This window comes from Hypanus sabinus, chromosome 29 (assembly GCF_030144855.1).
Source record: "Hypanus sabinus isolate sHypSab1 chromosome 29, sHypSab1.hap1, whole genome shotgun sequence".
NCBI lineage: Eukaryota > Metazoa > Chordata > Chondrichthyes > Myliobatiformes > Dasyatidae > Hypanus > Hypanus sabinus.
Genome location: NC_082734.1, coordinates 41,261,913 through 41,276,417, shown reverse-complemented (window position 1 = coordinate 41,276,417; position 14,505 = coordinate 41,261,913). Strand labels below are relative to the sequence as shown.

The 14,505-nt window shown below is 41.3% G+C and overlaps 1 protein-coding gene across 2 annotated transcripts in view; it reads right to left on the bottom strand.

Moving 5' to 3' along the window:
- Window positions 1-14,505, bottom strand: part of LOC132383261 (serine/threonine-protein phosphatase 6 regulatory subunit 3-like) — a 212,668-nt gene that overhangs the window by 120,594 nt on the left and 77,569 nt on the right. For both annotated transcript variants that reach the window (XM_059954219.1, XM_059954220.1), the window contains exons 4-5: window positions 7,583-7,720; window positions 2,448-2,513 (exon numbers count right to left, since the gene is read on the bottom strand). In XM_059954219.1, coding sequence (XP_059810202.1) covers window positions 2,448-2,513; window positions 7,583-7,720 — 204 coding nt within the window. The remainder of the gene's footprint in view (window positions 1-2,447; window positions 2,514-7,582; window positions 7,721-14,505) is intronic.

Sequence of the window (14,505 nt, the reverse complement as noted above, 5' to 3'; positions counted from 1 at the left end):
CTGGACGTCCATGGTGAAAATAAGGCAGTGGGGGCCAGGGAACTTAAAATCATTGAAAAAATTCAAAGCATGGAAAGTGTCACGAATATAGGTGGGAAGAGATTGAACAAGGGGGGATAAGACAGTGTCAAGGTATACAGAAATGAGTTCGGTGGGGCAGGAGCAAGCTGAGACAATATTTCTACCTGGACAGGCAGGTTTGTGGATCTTGGGTCGGAGGTAGAAACAGAAAGTGCAGGGTGTGGGAACTATGAGGTTGGTGGCAGTGGATGGGAGATCCCCTGATAAGGTTGGTGACAGTATAGGAGACAATGGCCTGGTGCTCCTTAGTGGGGTCATGATCAAAGGGTAAATGAGAGGAGGTATCAGAGAGTTGTTGCTGTGCCTCGGCCAGGTAGAAGTCAGTACCAACCTGATCACAGGACAATTTATAATGACCAATTAACCTACTAACCAGCATGTCTTTGGACTGTGGGAGGAATGTGGACCACTAGGAGGAAACCCAGGCAGTTGATCAGCAGAATGTACAAGCACCTTACAGGCTACACCAGAATTGAACTCAAAACTCCGTAATGTCCAAAGCTGAAGAGTGTCACACTAACCGCTACACTACCGTGGCACCTAACTTTTGGAAAAGATATTTCTAGACAAGTGGGGATTGCACCAATACACTTTTAGGTCACTAAATCCTGTGCAAATGATTGATTTAATCATAATGGTTTGTATCAAGTTTCCTGACTGATAAAATACGCTTAGCACTTGATTTTGTCTATGTTGAGCTGGCTGCAATCAGCCCACAGAAACATGAAACATTTAAATTAATGGTGTCCACAAGCAAAGCACTTTTATAGTTAATTCACGTTCTTTCTCGATATTTATTACTTTTTATTTTTGTATTTGCATAATTTGTTCTTTTGCACATTTTTCATTGTGTTTCTTTGTTCTACTGTGAACGCTCACAATAAAATGACTTAGGGCAGTATATAGTGACATATATGTACTTTGATAATAAATTTACTTTCAACATGGTGTTACTTCCAACATAGGAAATACAGCAGCTAGTTTGCACTGCAAGGTCGATAAACAATGGTGACCAAATAACGGATTTTGTAATGTTAACTGAACAAAAAAATATATCCTAAGATTTCAATAACAAGCACAAAAATACAGTGGAGTGTATAGGGTATGTTGCACTTCAGAATCTGACTGAGTTTCATCTACTCTTTCACATGCACCCAAATGATCCCATGTCATTGTTTTGAAAGGAGGGCTGGCTGTACAGGGATAACACTTCAAAGTTCTCTACTGGCTTCCAAACATTTTAGGATGTCTAAGGATTATGAAAAGCACTATAAATATGAAAGTCATTTCTTTGCAGAAGTGCTGAAGCTTTTTTGAAATAATATCATGGGATTATTTATGTGCAGTGGAAATAACACTTGGTGTATTGGTCAAAAGAAAGCACTTTCAACAGAATACTACTTCCCTGAGTGAGCCTTTAACTTTCGACCATATAATCGAGGGAGTTCACTGCCCATCAAGGCTTATCCTGTTGCTCTAGTACATTAAAATTCCACCATACATCAACCAAGTAATAACCTTTCATTAGTGAATGCAGACATTCTGTTCAGTTAAACAGAAACCTGCTCAAAAACTTATACTGGTTCCCTGCACTATCTGAATGCTGCAGAATAAACCTAGATCTTTGAGTAAATTGTTTTAACTAATTCACAGTTAGTGGAATGCTATTACAGCTCAGGGCATCAGAGTTCCATTCCTATGCCCTCTGTATGTTCTCCCTGTGACAGCGCAGAATATCTCCGGGTACTCTGGCGTCCTCCCACAGTCCAAAGACATACCGGGTGGTAGGCTAATTGTCCCAAGTTTAGGCTAGGGATAAATAAGTGGGCTGCTGGTCAGTATGTTTCACTGAGCCAGAAGGTCCTGGTCCCTGCCATATCTCTAAATAAATAAATAACCCATTTACACGAGGCTTGAACATGTGAACCTCACATCGTTATAATATTTCACACTGGTAGCTTCACTCCAGAATTATATCCAGAATTATTAGTCTTCATTTTACTGATTTGCATGTTCTAGCAACTTTAGATTTTTAGAAAAAGTTGTACAAAAAAAGTTTTCTTTAAGATATTTGCAATGACTGTATCTTAACTGCAGAACTTACAGTTTGAAGGCTATCTTCAAGCTTGGGTGAATGCCAGGCTTTGAGACAAACTACACCTCATGCAAGATCAATTTCTAGTCAAACAGGAAGCTAAATATATCGATAATATTTTCTCTTCAAAAAATATTGACAAGATAATGGACTTAGCAGTAAAATGCACTGTGCAAATTAACAGAAACTCAGCACGAGGCTGGTCAATTGAATGAATTAGCCAGTGAACTTATTCTACATTTCCTGGATTGTATGTAATGCTGGCACTTACATCCTCATCTTTGGAATGGTGGATCATCTCAATGAGTCTCTGGATAATTTTCTCCTCATTTAGCCACTGTTGGAACACAAAAGTGGTTAGAGATGAAGAATAAATGTAGCTCTTGGCACAGAATCAAAGTACATTCACCTCTCTAGATAACCCATGGGAAAGCTTGCTTCATTAGTGATGTAGTCTAGGCTTGAAGCTATATATTTTCCTCATTGGCGGCTTCTATCTAGAGAATTGAAGCAAGCGAAGAAACCATCATGCCTCTGCTAACACCTCTGAAGGTCCCATAAAAACACACCCTGCAATCTCCTCACAGTCTCATAATCCTCACCACATATTAATGGAAGGAAGAGTATAACAGAGCTTGTACAATAATAAAACTAGTAGTTTTAGTCAATCTTTATTACAATGAAAAACTAGTGGGGAGTGGGAAGGCGAAAGCTAGACAGAAACTCTGGAAATAATCAGGCCAGGCAGCACTTGAGGAGAGAGGAAAACAGTTAATGTTACAGGTATTGCAAATCACCTACAATCAAAATTAGGGAAAGCTAAAGATCAAAGAAGATTTGAGTTGCAGAGCAGGAAGGGCAAAAAAGGGATGACTGAAGCAATAATACTACTTATTATTATTTTTTAGAAGGAATATCTAATTCATTATAACAATTTTAACTTAATTAGCTTCAACCACAGTTTCTGACAATACATTCCAAATCACAAAATAGAAAAGCTCAAGGAAACATAGATCAGCTTACAGTACATAATTCTATTTAATTTGACTGTATGTTACGGAAAATCAATTAAATTTTGATTCAGTATTTAATGTTGTCAAATACATAGATTCCTCTATAGAGACTGGCATTTCAGCATTCCTGCATGAGTTTTATGTTTGTATAAATGACGTGCACCTCAGTCAACTTTTAAAATCAGATGTACAGCAGAGAAACAGGCCCTTTGATCACTACATCCATGCCAAACATTTTGCCAGCTACATTAATGTCGTTTTGTCTGCATTCGGTTCATAACCTTCTATGTCTTGCCTATTTGAATGTCTAAATGTTTCTAAAACATAGTGGTTTTGTCTTATCCCACTAGACCCTCTGACATACTCCAGATGTCAATCACTTTGTAAAATATTTTTCCCTCAGAACCCTTTTAAAGTTCCTTCCTCTCTCCTTAAACCTAAGTCTTTTTGTTTTTGATACTGCTACTGTAGGAATAAGATTTTGACTGTCTAGCCTACCTATGTCTCTCATAATCTTATATACTTCTGTTAAAATCAGTCAAGTTTATTATTGCTGACATAGGTTGTTGAAAGCTGTTGTTTTGCAGCTGCAGTACAGTGTAAGACACAAGAATTATTCAAGACGTCAGGTTAGCCCTCGTCTTTCTTCCCTCCAAGGTAGACAATACAATCTTTCCCCGTATCTTAAAACCTCCAATTCAAGCAAAATCCTGCACCCTCTCCAGCGCAATCACATGCATTCTAAAGTGCAGAGACCAGAGCTATGCATACTTTAGTTAGTTAGCACTGCTCAGTGTTTTGAACCAACTAACCAGATCACGACATCTAATCAATATCAAGTTGGGCCCCAGAGGAGTCTACAAGTTGGCATTCTGAGGATTTAACTCCATCAAGTGTGCACTGATAATGGATTCTCGACTGGAGCCAAAATGCCAGCAAAGATTTTACCAAACTCAGCGATCAGGACAGTGAGATTACAGTGCTACTCCACTTAGTGTAAAACAGCTCCATTCCTAAAAACGCAATGGCTCAATTTAAAATAATGTCTGAGTTACTGAGATATCTAAATTACAACTGAATTCTAAAAAACACACCACCTTAAAATGGGGCATTGTTCAGTTACACGACAGCCCTGGGGAAAAGTCTGGATGTCTGTGCAGAGATGTTTCTGATCTCCTACCAGACAGAAGGAGATTGAACAGGTGATACCGGGGTGGGATGAATCCATCATGATTTTGTGAGCCCACTGTAGATAGCGTGTGTTGTAGATGGTTTCCATATCTGGTAATCATGGCCCAATGATGTTCTGTACTGTTCTGATCACCTCATTGAAGTGTTTTTTGGTCGATCTTGTTGCAGCTAGTGTACCATACTGTCATGTATGTGCTCATTTACCAGCAGCTTTTGGGGCAGATCTGCTCTCTTTAAACTCATATCAAGGAGGTCTTGGTGGTCCAAGAGACTCCTCTGTGATGTTCACTCCACTGGAGAGTTTCCTTTCTATGTATAAGTACACTGTTACAAGGGATACCAGCAGACTTTGAGCAACATTCCATACACCATTCATAATAATTAGCTTACCCAGCCAAAAGGAACAACTGCTTTGCCATTGTTCACTTGCTTAACTTATTCCTGGTGATCATTGGCTGTGATAAACCTATTAACTTCCACACTAGCTTCCTCCCACTCCCATTCAATTCTCCTATTCCCCTCTCTGTTACACTTGTTGTAATTCAGATAACTTCCCTTTTCCCCAGATAAATATTCTGTTTTCTAAATGGACAGAAAATGCAAAAAACTGAGGTGCAAAGGGACTGGGGAATCCTTGTGCCAAAGGCAAATATAATGTAAGAATTCATTTCAAGAGGACGAGAATATAAAAGCAAGGACGTAATGTTGAGACTTTATAAAGCACTGGTGAGGCCTCACTTGGAGTATTGAGAGCAGTTTTGGGCTCCTCATCTTAGAAAGAAAGTGCTGAAAGTAGAGAAGTTTCAAAGGAGGCTCACAAAAATGCTGTTCCTAATTACTCATTATAGCAACACCATGGCCACTTTGCATGGTGTTTGCTGCGTACTTTCTTGAATAATTTGTATAATTTATGCTGTTAATTTATATTTTTCTTGTGAATATTGTGTATCTGATTTGATGTGCCTACGGTGCTACTGCAACTACCGTACTGTGCAGGTTTTAGGCACCAGATTTTTATATATAATTTTTGTTCTAGATGTTTATTTTTTGCTTTCTGCATGAGTGTGTTAGAAAAGAACTAATTAGTTCTCCAAATATTCATTTTCCAAAAATTTTAATGTTAGAGAATCTTCTGTATTTTGTTAAAGTAACTTATTAAGTAAAAGATGACTTTTCAAACACTGATTATTTTGTAGATAAATAGCCAGTGTATGATTAAACAAAGATAACGGACAGGTGCTAATGATCAGTGACATAATGAGTTGAATGAACTAAAATTATTAAATGACATAGAAACTGGTGTAGGAAGAATCAAATTGGACGAAGGACAACTAAAAGGTGAGGTTGTAGCAGACATGATAGTTTAACTTTTAAATCAATTCTTACACCATGGCAAGAGAAAGCATAGCAACCAGACATAAGATAATTATCCTGCATCAGCAAGATCTCTCCCAAGTGGAAATTTCCTGGCAGACAGGAGTTTCAAGATGTGCTGTCCAAGCTCTTCTGAAGCACAAAATTATGAGCAAGGTTGAGGACCAGAAATGCAGTGCATGGAAACAAAGTGCAGCAGACAAGAGATACATCAAACTTATGTCTCTTCTAAATCAGAATAAGTCCAGCAGGGCTATCAGCTCTGAACTCACAGAAACCACTGGAACCATGCACACCTCTCTCTAGTCTGGAGAAGTCTTGTCAGAAACACTGTTGCCAAAAAAAACATTCCTCCAAGAAGAAAACAAAGCCAAGAGAGACTCATCTACATACAAAAACACAGGCTGCTGAACAATAGCAGCAAGTACTCTGCACTGACAAGTCAAAATTTGACAGATTCTACAATTCGCTTACAAACTACACACAATTTGTCATAGGAACTAACCTACCTTTATAATGTGAGAAGAAAGCAGAGCTAATTAAAGGAAAGCCGACAAAACATTCAAACTCTACACAGACAACATCCATTAATAAATTAAAGATCAATTTATTTGTCATGTGTATGACGAAGCACAGTAAAAGCATCATTTGTGTCATATCAAATCAGCAAGGATGGTAATGGGCAGCCCACAAGTATCGCAACACTTCCAGTGCCAACAAAGCACACACAAAACTTACTAACCCCAACTCAGATCTTTGGAACGTGCAATCGACACAGTCACAGGGAGAACAGACAGACTCCTGAGACAGCAGCAGGAATCGAACCCCTATCTTACAACTCATGCTGCAAGGAACAGTGCTAACCCTTATGCTGCCGTGCCACATGTGGTTAAGACCAAACCCCAGATCGATAATGAGGTAAAGCAGCAGCCTGACTAACTGTGACAACCTCGCCATCCAAATCACCTCTTTATGTAAAGTTTCACTTGCATGGACAAACCCCTCCAACTCCCCATTCCTGGTACCAAGCACTCTCTCCAGATGAAAGGATAATTTATTTGTGCCTTTTCAATTTAGTAAGCCATAAACTAGAGTCTATTCTAGATCAGGGAGAAAACACCCAGACTGGGAGGTACTTTACCAACCTCTCCATTTAGCTCACAATCATGACCGTGATCTTTAGTCATTTACTATTTTAATTCTCTATACCACCCTGACCATATTTTCCTTTTTTCTCTACCTCCTACCTCCTACATTGTTTAACAGCAGCTCAAAGAAATTATCTGTTTATGATGAATTTTACAGTGTTCCACACTAACATCCAAGTTTAATGACTTCAGATTGCAATTACCTCCCATATTTTAAGACAGGGTGGTGAAAACGACTCAGCCATTTCTACTTGCATCTCCTCCGGACTCAGCTCTTGTTCCTTCACTTTTCCCCCAACCACATTTACTTATCTTTTATCATTTATTCTGTCCCTATCACAGTCCTTCCTTCTCTGTTCCATAAGTACTTAAACATCTGTTATATATATCTGGTATGTTTCAGTTGCAATGAAAACCATCAACACAAAACCTTAAAAATTTGTTTCTCTCATTGGACCTACTGAGCATTTCCCACATTTTTCAATTTTTATATTTCATGCCCAAAGTTTCTTGAGGACTGCGACATTCAAAGCAAAATGCCACAAAGAGCAGGAGGCAAAATTTGCAATCCCATGAACCCATTCAGGAAAAGTGTTGCATTAACATCCGGTCCCAAATGCAATGGAATGCTGCTTGAGGCACTGAAAACAGCACAGACACCAGAACATAAATCCACTTACATTCAAAACGTCCTGCCTGAGGTTGGGCTGCTCCACGCACGTAAGAAGCCTGAGTAGGAGGTCCATAATAGCCGAAGTTCCTATGTGTTTCAACAGCAAGCCTACAAAATCATCCTTTTTCCGTAGAAAATCCACTATCTGCCAAGGAAAGTAATGCATTATAATTTTAGTTAGGGTCAAAGTAACATTTATTTACACTTTAAACACAACAGCTGTCACAACAGGGTCCAGCTTTCACTTTACTAATTTTCATATTGCTACAGATTTGAACCTAAACAGATTCAGAAACACAAGAGATTCTGCAGATCCTGGAAATGCGGAGTAACGTATAAATGCTGGCGGAACTCAGCAGGCTAGGCAGCAACTGTGGAGAGGAATATAAAAAGTCGACATTTTGGGCTGAGAGATTTCCTGATGAAGGGTTTGACCAAAAACATCAACTATTTATTCCTCTCCATAGATGCTGCTTGACCTGCTGAGTTCCTCTAGCATTCTGGTGATTCAGATTTTATTTAAATTCAACACAAGTCAAATAGATAAATAGACTGTGATTCAACGGGTTACAATTGAAAATTACAAATTTAAACACAAAAATTATAGAAACATAGAAAACTACAGCACCAAACAGGCCCTTTGGCCCACAAAGTTGTGCCCAACATGCCCCTACGTTAGAAATTACCGGGCTTATCTATAGCCCGCTATCTTACATACCTTACATACATACCTTCGCCACATATCTATCCAAAAGCCTCTTAAAAAAAAACCCTATCATACCACCGCCACCATTGCCAGCATGTCAGCCCAGGGAAAAAGCCTCTGACTATCCACACAATCAATGCCTCTCATCATCTTATACACCTCTATCAGGTCACTTCTCATCCTCCGTCGCTCCAAGGAGAAAAGGCCGAGTTTACTCAAGCTATTCCCATAAGGCAAACTCCCCAATCCAGGCAACATCCTTGTAAATCTCCTCTGCACCCTTTCTATGGCTTCCACATCCTTCCTGTAGTGAGGCGACCAGAACTGAGCACAGTACTCCAAGTGGGGTCTGACCAGGGTCCTATATAGCTGCAACATTACCTCCCGGCTCCTAAATTCAATTCTACGATTGATGAAGGCCAATACACTGTATGCCTTCTTAACCACACAGTCACAACGATGGTCTCACCCGCATCTCCGCCCTCACCCCATCCTCCCGTTACCACAACAGGGACCGAGTTCCCCTCATTCTTACCTACCACCCCACCAGCCTCCGGATCCAGCACATTGTCCTCTGCACCTTCTGCCACCTTCAACGGGACCACACCACTAAGCACATCTTTCCCTCTCTACCCCTCTCTGCTCCCTCCGCGACTCCCTGGTCCGCACGTCCCTCCCCATAGATCTCCCACCTAGCACTTATCCCTGCAAGTGTTAACTGCTACACCTGTCCCTACACCTCCTCTCTTACTACCATTCAGGGCCCCAAACAGTCCTTCCAGGTGAGGCAACACTTCACTTGTGAGTATGCTGGGGTCACCTATTGCATCCGGCGCTCCTGGTGCAGCCTCCTCTACATCGGTGAGACCTGACGCAGATTGGAGGACCATTTCGTCGAGCACCTCCGCTCCATCCGCCACAACAGACAGGATCTCCCTGTTGCCACCCACTTCAACTCTGCTTCACATTCCCATTCAGATATGTCCATACATGGCCTCCCCTTCTGCTATGATGAGGCCAAACTCAGGTTGGAGGAGCAACACCTCATATACCGTCTGGGTAGTCTCCAGCCCCTTGGCATGAACATTGAATTCTCCAACTTCCGGTAATTCCCTTCCCCTCCCAGTTTCACTATGTCTCCTCCTCCAGCTCCCGATCACCTCTCTCATGATTCTACCTTCTTCTACTACCCATAGTACTTTCCACTTACATTCCCTCATCAACTTTCGTGCCTATCACTTCCCTGCTCCCCCTCCCCTCCCCCACCCCTTGATCTTTCCTCTTACTGGTTTTTCACCTGGCACCTACCACCCTTCTCCTTCCCACCTTCTTTATAGGGCCCCTGCACCTTCCCTCTTCAGTCCTGACGAAGGGTCTCGGCCCGAAACTTTGACTGCTCGTTTCCATGGATGCTGCTCGACCTGCTGAGTTCCTCCAGCTTGTTATACATGTTAGTTTGACCCCAGCACCTGCAGTGTACTTTGTGTTAACCACAGAGTCAACCTGCCAGTGTCCTATGGACTCGGATCCCAAGAACCTTCTGATCCTCCACACTGCCAAGAGTCTTACCATTAATACTATATTCTGCCATCGTATTTGACCTACCAAAATGAACCACTTCACACTTATCTGGGTTGAACTCCATCTGCCACTTCTCAGCCCAGTTTTGCATCCTATCAATGTCACGCTGTAACCTCTGACAGCCCTCCACACTATCCACAACACCCCCAACCTTTGTGTCATTAGCAAATTTACTAACTCAATCCTCCACTTCCTCATCCAGGTCATTTATAAAAAATCACAAAGAGTAAGGGTCCTAGAACAGATCACCGAGACACCCCACTGGTGACCGACCTCCATGCAGAATATGACCCGTCTACAACCACTCTTTGCCTTCGGTGGGCAAGCCAGTTCTGGATCCACAAAGCAATGTCCCCTTGGATCCCATGCCTCCTTACTTTCTCAGTAAGCCTTGTATAGGGTATCTTATCAAATGCCTTGCTGAAATACATATACCCTACATCTACTGCTCTTCCTTCATCAACGTGTTTAGTCGCATCCTCAAGAAATTCAATCAGACTCGTAAGGCACGACCTGCCCTTGACAAAGCCATGTTGACTACTCCTAATCATATTATACCTCTCCAAATGTTCATAAATCCTGCCTGTCAGGATCTTCTCCATCAACTTACCAACCACTGAGGTAAGACTCACTGGTCTATAATTTCCTGGGCTATCTCTACTCCCTTTCTTGAATAAAGGAACAACATTTGCAACCCTCCAATCCTCTGGAACCTCTCCCGTCCCCATTGATGATGCAAAGATCATCGCCAGAGGCTCAGCAATCTCCTCCCTCGCCTCCCACAGTAAAATTACGTTAATGCTGATTTGACACCGCAACCTTATAAATGAATTTAATGTACACATTTTGCAAAAAGTTCATATTCAATACCTGCTGTGAACTCGCAGTAAATAATGGCCTGGAGGTGGGAACAAAATATAAGAATTCCAAATTTGCCACTTAACAAAAAGGGTGCCACAGTAGCACAGTGTTTCACATGATGATGTTAGAGTTCCGGGCATTCGGGAGTTCAACTCCAGCACTGTTCGTAATCCTCCCCGTAGAATACATGGGTTTTCCTGGCAGCTCTGGTTTCCGCCCGCAGTCCAATGACATAGCAGGTAGGTTAATTGTCCTACAATTAGGTTAGGCTTCTTTGGGGTAGTAGGGTTGTGGGGTGGTGTGGCTCATAGGACCGCAAGGGGCTACTCTATGCTGCATTGCTAAATAAACAAATAAAGTGTAAATCCCTCATGAACCAACACCAACACTTAATTGAAAAGATGACTTTTAAGCCTGTTTTCTTCTGTTTCCCATTAAGCCCACATCTCAATCTAGAAATAACATGTTACTATGGTGCAGTAATGACCCAGGATGATGTGACTCACATTAAAAACAAGAATAAAGACCATTTTCCCCTCAGGTGTTGTCACACTGTGCACCAATGCAATCCTGTCAGGTTAAGAGAGTTGTTAATCCTATTCTAAAAATACCCAGACAGAAGAATAAAATGTGTACAGTTGAAAGGAATGCTAAACATTTCAGATGGGTTAAACTTTCTAGTTAGATCCCTCCCCCAGCCTCATCCCTGATCTATTACCACTGCAAACCAATTTTAATGTTCACTAAATGCTGGAGAACTCTGCGAGTCAGGCAGCATCTATGGAAATGATTAAACAGGCAACGTATTGGGCTGAGACCTTCATCGAGACTGGACCTGAAGAAGGGTCTCGACCTGAAATGTTGACAGATGCTGCATTTCCACAGATGCTGTCTGACTTGGGATTTCCAGCATTTGCAGAATTTCACGTTTTTATAATGTTGTTTACATTGTAAATACATGCTGATAGGTTTCTTAAGGTTGTTATAACACGGGGTGGTGATGGGGATAAGTTCCCACTACCTATTGTATGCTCACAATGGCATGTGCCTCAAATAGCCTCTGATAACCAAGTCCAGCTTCTGACCTTCGTGTATGACTTAACTACTAAGCCCAGCAGAACCATTTCTACTGTGTGGTGAACTACATATACCTGTCTGGACATGCCCTCCCCCACTGACTCTTCCCACAGACCCCTGTATAAAGGCGATTGGAGGCACTGCTCCTCCCTCAGTCTCCAATATGTCGTGTGATGGGTTCTTGCTGCTGACAGTGCTTTCTTCCAGCTAATAAAAGCCTATCTCGCCTCACGTCTCCGAGAGTAATTGATGGTGCACCATATATAGGAGAAGGGGCAAAGGCGGGTTACTGGGGCCTTAAAACCAGTCGCTTTGGGCAGATGGGGCTCGTCAGCTGTAGTTGACAACTCCTCTAGAAGGAAAACTCTGATCTCAACCCTCTGCTGCCTTGCAGCATTACCCACTCATGGGGAAGGCTTCAGGGGTAAACTCTGAGGGAAAAATCCAGAGCTGGAGTCCCTAAGGCAGTCCTATGTGAAGGGGAAGCTTGCTACATGAGCAACAACTTGTTCTCTAAATCGTACTACCCGGATATGCGCATCTAGACAGCTAGGACACAACATCTATGGTAGGCCCTGATTGAAGGAGGAGTCACTCACTCACATGATGATACTTACTTATTTAAACACATTTTATTCCATATCCTTACTTCTAACTTTATTTTAAAATTATTCTTTATAATTTTTCAATGTTGATTGTAGATGCATGTCACGCCAACACACCACAGCAAATTCCTAATACACGTAAATGCATATGGCGTTTACTGACGTTGGCAGATGTTGCTTTTACTGATAAACAGTAACTCTCATTCATCAAGTGAAATACTAATTATTATTATTTAATATTTTCTAATCCAGATTCATGATTTTGAATAAATTGCTGTTTGTCCTTTCATACAGTAATTTCCCCAACTAGATGATTGTCACACACAATCTGCCAAATGTAACCATAATTCCCAGCTCACTGAGGTTAGCCACATCTCCAACCCAGTCTACTGAAAATACATAAAAGAGCAACAGCATTAGGTGGCATGATACCAAAATACTGAGCAATAAAACCAACTTTTCCACAGTTCCCATTTGCAGCCAGGCATTAGAAGTTATATGGCCCTTCATGCACCAAATCCTAACTTCATTTGCTTCCATTGTAGAATCTTTCTACACCTTGCTTTGAAAATGTCTCCTAATCAACTTCACTTGGCCCATATTTATTTATTTATTTATTCATTCATTCATTCATTCTCTTTATATTTGCGGTTTGATGCCCTTTGCAGATCAGTTGTTTGTTAGTCTTGTTTTCTCATTGATTCTATTGAGTTTCTTGTACTTACTAAGTATGCCCACAACAAAACAAATCACAAGGTTGTATTTGATGACATACATGTACTTTGAGCTTGAACTTTGAACTCTTAAATGAAGTTACTGTCTAGGACTCCTCCATTTTACTCTGGTATTATGTTCTAGGTGTGTCTCTGTGTGAGCGTGTAGCTTAACCAGAGTTTTGTACGACTGCAACATTATGTTCCAGTTCATATCTCAGAGAATATGAGGCACAGAATTTTCTCTCTAAAGATTGAACATCGCAGAATCAGGTTTGGTTGGTTGAAAAATAGTTTTAAAATGTTGCCCCCACCCCCACCCCGTTTTAACAAAGGCCAATATGAACCTCAGGAGGGTGATGAGGAGGAGAGAAAAATGAGCCAGAAGTTTTTGTCTCCCTTTGATTTGAGCTTGCATTGCTCCCACCCTGAACTTATAAGCATTTAACCTCTTGTGAAGATGGGGTGACTATTCCCAACTAAAAGTGACAGTCTTGCTCAGATTTTTTGCATTTAGTTCATTTAGAGATACAACATGGTAACAACCCCCTCTGACTCAATGAGCCTGTGCTGTCCAAATACACCCATGTGACCAATTAAACTACAAACTCGCACTTCTTTGGAATGTGGGAGGAAACTGGAGCACCCAGAGGAAACCCACACAGTCAGACAGTGGCAGAACTGACCCTGGGTTGATGGCACTGTGATAGTGCTACACTAACCACTATGCCACCGGCCGCCCCAGTTCGACTGATCTTTCTCTGAAACCTTTGCAGCTTCAACTTCTCGTTGTCAAGTATCTGTGCTCATGTGGTCTATACTACTCCATACTAGTAATGCCAAAGTATTTTTTAAATATAATCACAAGCAACAACAGAAAACCAAATTGGTACATATAGCTTCCATGGTTCTGCATTACAGAGAACAATGCTCTTTCCACAGAAGACTACTTCCATCTTGTGGCAAGACTTTCACCATCCACCTGTCAGTAATCTTGTCTCATCACAAATTCTGCTGTTTATATTCTCACTCACAGCCTCTCCCACCCATCATTCTGCTGCTTGCCAACCTGCAGCTCAGAAACTCCCCATAAACACTACCCTAAAGATAATGCAAAGAACTTTTGCTGACCTTATCTTAAGACAGGGACACTCCTGCAAATTAACAGGTTTGCAGGAAAGGAGAAATTTCAACCACGGTATGGCAAAGTTTTGCAATTCACTACCCAAGAGAGCTGTGGAAGCCTAGTCATTTAGTGTAGTCTAGACTAGTGGTCACCAACCCATCGATCATGATCAACTAGTCAATCTTTGAGACTTTCCCAGCTGATCCCGAAAAAAAAAGAAAAATAAATAGACAAATACTGTTGAGAGATTGTTTCCGGGTT